The 9,870-nt window shown below is 43.8% G+C and overlaps 1 protein-coding gene across 3 annotated transcripts in view; it reads left to right on the top strand.

Moving 5' to 3' along the window:
• The window catches only part of LOC140187694 (multidrug and toxin extrusion protein 1-like), a 69,172-nt gene extending 67,136 nt beyond the window's left edge, over positions 1–2,036 (top strand). For all 3 annotated transcript variants that reach the window (XM_072243241.1, XM_072243242.1, XM_072243244.1), the window contains one exon: positions 815–2,036. In XM_072243241.1, the coding sequence (XP_072099342.1) occupies positions 815–1,023 (209 nt within the window). In that variant the 3' untranslated portion in view covers positions 1,024–2,036. The remainder of the gene's footprint in view (positions 1–814) is intronic.
• Positions 2,037–9,870: the final 7,834 nt, after the last annotated feature.

Here is a 9,870-nt window from a genome sequence, read left to right on the forward strand (position 1 = left end):
AATTACAAAGAAGCCACGCCAGTGTCTACAATTCATTAGGAGTTTGAAGAGACTCAGTATGTCACCGAAGGCTTTAGCAAATTTCTACAGACGTACTGTGGAAGGCATGCTGACTGGTTGCATCACATCTGGTATGAAGGGTCTGCTGCACAGCATCAGAAAAAGCTGCAGAAAGTTGCAAATGCAGCCAGCTCCTTCACGGGCAATAGCCTCCCCAGCATCAAGAACACCTTCCAAAAACCATGTCTCAGAAAGGCTGCCCCCATCATCTAGAACCATGCCCCCTTCCCATTGCTACCATCAAGGAGGAGGTACGGGAGCCTGCTGAGTTCCTTCAGCAGTTTGTGTGTGTGTGTTGCTCAGGATTTCCAGCATCTACAGAATCAGGTTTATTATCATGGGCATGTGTCGTGAAATTTGTTAACTTAGCAGCAGCAGTTCAATGCAATACATAATACAGAAAAAAATAATAATAAATAAGTAAATCAATTACAGTATACATATATTAAATAGATTAAAATCATGCAAAAGTAGAAATAATATGTATTTAAAAAGTGAGGCAGTGTTCACGGGCTCAATGTCCATTCAGGAATCGGATGGCAGAGGGGAAGAAGCTGTTCCTGAATTGCTGAGTGTGTGTCTTCAGGCTTCTGTATCTCCTACCTGATGGTAACAGTGAGAAAAGGGCATGCCCTGGGTGCTGGAGGTCCTTAATAATGTACACTGCCTCTTGAGTATAGGTTACTAAAGCTACCTCTTGCCTTCCTGGTGTGATATAGAACTTATAATATTTCAATTTCACCTTGATTTCCAGAGGATTGTTCGGGAAACATTGCAGTCATTGATGTCAATTCAGTGGAAGGCACTATGAGACACTGTAGAGAGGAGCCCTCTGCCCCAAAGACAACTGTTGGCACCGGTGAAGAGATGTTAACCATGAAGCAGCTGATCATACGACGTGGAGGGGTCTTCCTTTTGGCTGCACTGATACTGGCCATTGGACTGTTGGTACATGAAGTATAGGGTCCTACCGTGCTTCACAAGTGAAAGCATGGACCCTGGTTCCTTTGAACAGTGTGAGAAACATCGGTGAAAGGCTTTGATTGACAGACTAAAGAGGGTGAAGTTTGCACAGTCTGTGGTTTTTACTGATGGATGACACCACTGCTCAGTTCAAACAGCCCTCAATAGTCTGTTAAATTTCCATTTACATACTATAGCGAGGGAGAGGGCGATTTTATTTTCGGTAACTTACACGGCATCTAATAAATATTCAAAGGTTCATTTTATTATCGAAGTATGTATGCAGAATACAACTCTGGGATTCGTCTTCTCCAGATAGCCATGAAATACATAAAGACATGGGAGTCATTGAAAGAAAAAACATCAACACCCTCCCCACCCCCCGGCACAAAAAAAAAGAAACAAAAACTCGCAACCCCAACCCCTCCCTCGCACAAAAGCTAACAGGTCACCCATCTGGAAAACTGCAGCTAGAACATCAAACCTGAAATCTAACATCAAAAAATCTAACACATCCCTCCTGGTGACCACCACAGGGTTTTCAAGGAGAGCGTGGCAGGTTCTGCATGACATTAACGTTCTGCACTGCCAGGCTCCACCCAAATCGAAATGGCTCCCCATCCTAATTGAGGATCCTGGCCTGAAACATTGACTGTTTATTCCCCTCCTTAGACGCTCCCCGACCTCCTGAGTTCCTCCTGCGTTTGCGTGTGTTGCTTTGGATTCCCAGAATCGCTCATGTTTATGACTCCCCATCCTAATGTCCAAGCTTATATTCCACCCAATAATGATTGAGAAAGAAACCCCAAAATATCGTTATCCTAGATTTGAAGACCTGCCGTCCCACAGACTGAAGTTTGGGTTGAGTTTGTGTGGAATTAGATGACTGTGTGAAATGTATCAACCTCTGGCACATGTGGTGGAACAGCCTCGGGACGAATGGCCTAATTCTACTCCTATGTCTTATGGTCTTTTCCTATCTTAACTGGGAGTGGGTCTCCAGATCCTCGAGCAACACGCATAAAAGTTGCCAGTGAATGCAGCAGGCCAGGCAGCATCTCTAGGAAGAGGTACAGTCGACGTTTTGGGCCGAGACCCTTCGTCAGGACTAACTGAAGGAAGAGCTAGTAAGAGATTTGAAAGTGGGAGGGGGAGGGGGAGATCTGAAATGATAGGAGAAGACAGGAAGGGGAGGGATGGCATGAACATTGACTTCTCAAACTTCCACTAATGTCCCACCTCCCCCTTGTGCCCCATCCGTTATTTATTTATATACACACATTCTTTTTCTCCCTCTGTCCCTCTCACTATACCCCTTGCCCATCCTCTGGGCTTCCCCCCCCTCCCCCCTTCCTTTCTCCCTGGGCCTCCTGGCCCATGATCCTCTCATATCCCTTTACCAATCACCTGTCCAGCTCTTGACTCCATCCCTCCCCATCCTGTCTTCTCCTATCATTTTGGATCTCCCCTTCCCCCTCCCACTTTCAAATCTCTTACCAGCTCTTCTTTCAGTTAGTCCTGACGAAGGGTCTCAGCCCAAAACGTCGACTGTACCTATTCCTAGAGATGCTGCCTGGCCTGCTGCGTTCACCAGCAACTTTGATGTGTGTTGCTTGAAATTCCAGCATCTGCAGATTTCCTTGTGTTTGCATCTCCAGATCCTCAACATCCTTTGTAGCAAATAAACATCCACATGGACCAGTGATGAAATTGTTCTTTCCTTTGTATTGATAAACATTATTTATAATCTAATAGTGATAATATATCCTTTTTACATCCTTTCCTTCCTTCTTTGCGCCCTTAACTCCTGGTGGAGTCGTTGGGGCTCCGTCATGACAAGCTTTGCACCAGTCTGTTCCATCTGTCACGGTTGTGTGCCAGAGCCTGGGTCACCGCAGATGTTTTCCCTGTCCATTCTTTAATGTTGTCCATCCATCTTTTCCTCTGTCTACCTCCCCTTCTTCTCCCCTCCACAGTTCCTTGTAGAATAGTCTTTGCAAGGCCGCTGGATCTTGTTACGTGGCCGTACCATCTCAGCTTTCTTTTCTTCACTGTTGTGAGAAGGTCCTCATGTGGGCCAATGTGGTGCTGGATGACCTTGTGGACCTGCTTGTTTGTGATGTGATCCAAGTATTCTTTTCTTCACCGTTGTGAGAAGGTCCTCATGTGGGCCAATGTGGTGCTGGATGACCTTGTGGACCTGCTCATTTGTGATGTGATCCAAGTATGAGATGCCCAAGATGTTGCGATAGCATCTCATTTCCAATGCCTGTATCTTCCTCTGTAGCTCTGCTGCGAGGATCCATGTCTCACATGCGTACAGGAAGATGGAGAATACCAATGCATGCAGGAGTCTGATCTTGTACTTCATGGTGATGTTGCTGTCCCTCCATATTGTCTTGAGTTTGGATAGTGCAGTCATTGTCTGTGCGGTTCTTGCCAGGACTTCTGGTCTTGATCCTTCATCACTGATGATTGCCCCCATATCTACATATCCATCTATAAAACACTGGCCAAATATCAGATGCTCAAAGTTCGAAGTAAAGTTATTATCAAGGTACATACCATATAAAACACTGAGATTAATTTTCTTTCTTTCTTTCTTTCCTTGTCTTTTTAAGTCTTTTTATTAATTTTCAAAATTATAAGCCCAGTAACAATGTTGATACAAAGAGATTGGAATAATCTTAATAAACATATACAAAAAGGATTTTAAGTAACATAGGTATAATAGACTTCCAAATTCATAATGAAATTAGTCATAAAGAAAAAAAAGAAATAAAAAGAAAAAATATATATATGAACAAAGAAAAAACTCCAAAAGAAAAAGAAAAGAAAACTGAATACTAAACCCAAAAAAAAAACAGAACAAAACAGGGCTGGACCAATATCTTGAATCAGACACGCTCAGTAATGTCAGCAGCTCTGCTCCTCTATTCATATAATTTTGGTTAATAAAAAAAGATTTGGAAAGGTCAAATTACATCATATGAAAATGTTGCATAAAAGGTTTCCAAATTTCTTCAAATTTAGCCAAAGGATCAAAAATATCACTTCTAATTTTTTCTAAATTTAAACTTAATATAGTTTGAGAAAACAATTGGAATGTAATAGGAGGATCCGACAGGCTGAACATGAGTTGCAGAGCCCTTAAAAGTAAGTCCATAGGTTGTGGTTCACTGCAAACTTCTCTGGTAAGATTAAGAATGTGAAGGAGCTATGCAAATCTTTTGTGTTGATATCTATTTATCTCAGGGGTTCCCAACCCAGGGTCCATGGACTCCTTGCTTAATATTATAGGTTCATGGCATAAAAAAGGCTGGGAACCCCTGGTTTATCTCCTGAATAGACACAAAACACGTAATCCTTCTGAGTATCTATTCATGGCCTGTATCCTTCAAAGCAACCTGATGTTCATTTAAAGGCCTGGATAGAGTGGATGTGGAATGAATGCTTCCAATAGAGGGGCAGTCTAGGACCAGAGGGCACAGACACAAAAGTACAAGTTCACTGGGTTAATTCCAGGGATGGCAGAAATGTCGTATGTTAAAAGGTTGGAGCAACTGGGTTTGTATACACTGGAATTTGGAAGGATGAGAGGGGATCTGATTGAAACATACAAGATTATTAAGGGATTGGACACCCTAGAGGCAGGAAACATGTTCCCGATGTTGGGGGAGTCCAGAACCAGAGGCCACAGTTTAAGAATAAGGGGTAGACCATTTAGAACGGAGTTGAGGGAAAAACTTTTTCACACAGAGAGTTGTGGATCAGTGGAATGCTCTGCCTCAGAAGGCAGTAGAGGTCAATTCTCTGGATTCTTTCAAGAAAGAGTTAGTTAGAGCTCTTAAAGATAGCGGAGTGAAGGGATATGGGGAGAAGGCAGGAGCAGGGTACTGATTGTGGATGATCAGCCATGATCACAGTGAATGGCAGTGCTGGCTCGAAGGGCCAAATGGCCTGCTCCTGCACCTGTTGTCTATTGTCTATTGACATCCCTTTAGAACAGAGATATGGAGGAATTTCTTTATCCAGGAGGTGGTGAATCTGTGGAATTCATTGCAACAGCTCCAATAATCTGACTGAGACTATCCAAAGGGAAATACAGATCCCTTCTCTATAGAAGTGGTCCACAGCAGGGGTAATTGAAATGATTGTGGCCGTAGGTAGAAGGAGATGAGTTATACAGCTCTCACTACATGCACATGCAGTTCAACTCTTTGAGTGAAAATGTTTGAAGTTAATAACTCATCTCCTTCTACTTTAAGCCACGAACTTATCAATCACCCCTGCTGTGGACCACTTTCTGGAGGTCCAAGACGCCGACTTCTACAAAGAAAGGATCCATATGCTTCACGACCATTGGACTAAGTGTGTAAATGTAGGAGGGTACTGTGTTGAAAAATAAATGTGCTAGGTTTTCTAAAATTGACTCCTTCTACCTTACACCACGAACTTATCAATCACCCCTCATATGTTGTAGGGAACCACAGATCCGAATAATGCTATGTGGCCTGTTCTTCTTCTTTCTCTCTCTCTCTTTAAACTTATGGTATGAAAATGTTTCAACACCAGTCAAGGTGACATCATCAGTGTACAATTGAGTGCTGCTTCTGCCTGGTGCTCGCGTTGATGTTGGTGCAACTTGTTGCTCTGGTTGGTTGGCTGTCACGCTGACTGCTGGTCTCTGATAGGTCCTGGCCAACGGATAGCCGGGTGATCTCCGCTGGCCCGTATCCCTGCCCATCGGTCGTTGTGAGCGCCGGTTCCTCAGGGCTCACCCCTCTGCCCCGATCCCGCAGATACAGAGCTTCGTAAATGGTGTCCTGTTCAACGTGCTTGTCAATAGAGTCTTCCACTGAGAAGCTGCTGAGTTCCTCCAGCATTTTGTGTGTGTTGTTTCTGAGAATTCTCTCGATTTCAGGTTTTGTGCTTCTGCCTGGATTTTTGTAGTTTCCCAGACGAACTTGTGTCCTTCTTGGCCTTCATGTTCTGAGACGAGTGACAGAGGATCGTGTCTTCTTGTGGCTAGCTAAAGTTCATTTATTTATTGAGATACAGTGCGGAATAGACCCTTCTGGCCCTTTGAGCCATACCACCCAGCAATCGTCCAGGTTAACCCTAATCATGGGACAATCTACATTGACCAATTAACCAGTAGGTCTTTGGAATGTGGGAGGAAACTGGAGCACCCGAAGGAAACCCGCACAGTCACGGGGAAAATGTACAAACTCCTTACAGGCAATGGCGGGAATTGAACCTGGGTCGCCTGTACCCAAAGCACTGTGCTAACCATTACACTACCACATAGTCTTGTGGATAGTCTTCTCCCTGAATGTCCTATATAGTATTTGGGGCAGTATCCACATTGGATTTGTTTTAACCTATCCTTGCCTCTCATAATTTTGTAAACTTCCCCCTCAGCTCCTGACACTCCAGAGAAAATAATCCAAATTGTAACCTCTCTTACAGCTGATACCACCTAATCAGGGCAACGTCCTAGTGAAAAGCACAAAATGCCGGAGGAACTCAGCAGGTCAGGCAGTATCTGCAGAGGGAAATGGACAGTCGATATTTCAGGTTTTAGATTATGAGGATGCGCAGTCCTCTTTTATTGTCATTTAGAAATGCATGCATTAAGAAATGATACAATGTTCCTCCAGAATGATATCACAGAAACACAAGACAAACCCAGACTAAAAAAACTGACAAAAAACACATAATTATAACCTATAGTTACAACAGTGCAAAGCAATACCGCAATTTGATAAGAACAGACCATGGGCACGGTAAAAAAAAGTCTCAAAGTCTCTCGAAAATCCCATCATCTCACGCAGACGGTTGAAGGGAGAAACTCTCCCTGCCATAAGCTTCCAGCGCTGCAAACTTGCCGACGCAGCACCCTGGAAGCACCCAACCACAGCCGACTCTTGAGTCCATCCAAAAACTTCGAGCCTCCGACACTGAGCACTGAGCACCATCTCTGTCAAACACTTCAACCCCGGCCCCAGCAACAGGCAATAGGCAAAGCCGAGGATTCGGGGCCTTCCCCTCCGGAGATTCTCGATCGCACAGTAGCAGCGGCAGTGAAGCGGGCATTTCAGAAGTTTCTCCAGATGTTCCTCCGTGCTTCTCACGTCTGTCTCCATCAAATCAGGATTGTGCACGGCCCCTATTTAACAAATACAATATCATTTCAGAGCGGCCGCGCGCACTGCGTCACACCGCCATCTTCTCCTCCCCTCCCCTTTGAGGCTCTTTGTCTGGATTTGTCCATTTCCCTCCACAGATGCCACTTGACCGACTGAGTTCCTCCAGTATTTTGCATGCCTTGCGTCAGATTACTGTGCCTGCAGTCTCTTGAGTCTCGAACACCCTGGTGAACATCTCCTGCATCCTCCCGAAAGTCATCACATCACTCACAATCAGGATACGGTCCAATTGGGAACGGTTATCGTTTCAGTGAGTAGTGATATAGAATTCCCTGTTGGCATGGATAGTGGATACTGGGAAATTTACGTAGACTCTACAGCACAGGACAGGCCCTAGGGCCTATGATATTGTGCTGACCTTTTAACCTACTCTAGGATTGATTTAACCTTTCCCTCCTACATAGCCCTTCGTTTAATCTTTCATCCGACCCTAACAGTTTCTTGGATGCTCCTAATGCATCTGCCTCCACCACCATGCCTAGCATTACATGTCATGCACTTGTCACTCTTTGTGTAAAAAACCTGACTCAGATGGATCCCCTCCCCCACACATATACTTTCCTCTAATCACCATAAAATTATGCTCCCGCTTATCAGCCATTTGTGCCCTCGGAAAAAGTCTCTGCCTGTCCAGTCTTATCATCTTGTACACCTCTATCAGGTCACCACTTGCAGGTGGCGAGGACCTACAAGTACCTGGGGGCGCACCTAGATGACAGATATGAGTGGAGCACCAACATGGAGGCTGTGTACAGGAAGGGCCAGAGTTGCTTCTACTTCCTGAGGAGACTGATGTCCTTTGGAGTATGCAGGCCTCTCCTCCACATGTTCTACTGCACTGTTGTCGCCAGTACAATCTTCAGTGCGGTGGTGTGCTGGGCAATGGTATCAACATGGGTGATGCCAACAGGCTCAATAAACTGACTAGAAAGGCTGGCCCTGTTGTAGGAGTCAAACTGGACACACCAGAGCCTGTGGTAGAACAAAGGACCCAATGGAAAATCCTGGCAGTTCTGGACAATGATTCTCACCCCCTGCATGTTACCTTGGCTGAAGAGAGGAGCAAGTTTAGTAATAGACTAAGACAACTGCGCTGCTCCAATGAGCGCTATATGAGGTCATTCTTACCCTCAGCTACTAGGCTCTATAATGAGTCATCCTATAGTCAGGGAAGTGGCAGGGGAGGAGAAGATGGCAATGCGATGCAGCGTGCGTAGCCTCTCCGGTGAAGTGATATCGTATTTGTTAAATAGGCGCCGTGCACAATTCTGATTTGATGGAGACAGCTGTGAGAAGCACGGAGGAACACCTGGAGAAACTTCTGAAATGCCCGGTTCGCTGCCGCTGCTACTGTGCGATCGAGAATCTCCGGAGGGAAGGCCCCAAATCCTCGGCTTTGCCTGCTGTTGGTAGCTGGGGATGGAGTTGAAGTGCTCAGCAGAGATGGTGCTCAGTGCTCGGTGTCGGAGGGCTGGTCAGAGGCTCGAAGTTTTCGGACGACTCAGAGTCGGACTGTGGTCGGGCATGGCAGGGAGAATTTTCTTCCTTCTCCCGTCTGCGTGAGATGCGGGACTTTCGAGAGACTCTGAACTTTTTTTTACCGTGCCCATGTTCTGTTCTTCATCAAGTTACGGTATTGCTTGCACTGTTGTAACTATATGTTATAATTATGTGGTTTTTGTCAGGTTTTCAGTTTAAAGCCTATATCCATGGTCAGATTATCTCTTACTTGGCTGGATTGAAAAAAACGCACTAAGAATGAAATATTGGTGTTGATTGACAAGATTAAAGACATGGATAAACAATATGCCATTGCTCCTAGTGAGGAGCTTTACAAACAGAGAGTTGAACTTCAAATGGAGCATAGTTTACTCTTAACATCGTCACTAGAAAATCAATTAATGAAAACAAGAAGTGAGTTTTATATACATAGTGATAAATCTGGTAAATTACTAGCCAATCAATTAAAAACAACCTCGGTTAAACGTCAAATTACTAAGATTCGTAAATCTAATGATATCTTAACAGTTGATCATGATGAGATTAATAAATCTTTTCAAGAATTTTATACATCTTTATATCAGTCAGAATTTCTTCATGATTCCAAGGAGATGCAAGATTTTTTAAGGAATTTGAACTTTCCGAAATTAACACCTGACAAACGTTTAAAGTTAGAAACACTTATTACGGAGGAAGAAATAATGGGTGCTATTTTTTCAATGAATTCTGGTAAATCACCCGGCCCAGATGGCTATACAGCAGAATTTTTAAAATTTTTCTCTTCTATTCTTTCTCCCCAGTTGTGCAGAGTTTTTAGAGATGCAATTGTTATAGGTAAATTACCACAATCATTTTATGGAGCTTCCATTTCCTTAATTTAAAAAAAAAGGACCCTACTGAATGTGCATCATATAGACCGATATCTTTATTGAATGTTGACTCAAAAATTTTTTCTAAAACATTAGCTTCTAGGTTAGAAAATTATTTCCGCAGATCAAACTGGATTTATTAAAAATCACTATTCATCTTTTAATATTAGGAAATTAACAAATATCATTTCTACTCCTTCACTGAGAACTCCAGAATGTGTTGTTTCATTAGATGCCAAGAAAGCTTTTGACAGAGTTGAATGGCC

Source organism: Mobula birostris, chromosome 25 (assembly GCF_030028105.1).
Source record: "Mobula birostris isolate sMobBir1 chromosome 25, sMobBir1.hap1, whole genome shotgun sequence".
Taxonomy (NCBI): Eukaryota; Metazoa; Chordata; class Chondrichthyes; order Myliobatiformes; family Myliobatidae; genus Mobula; species Mobula birostris.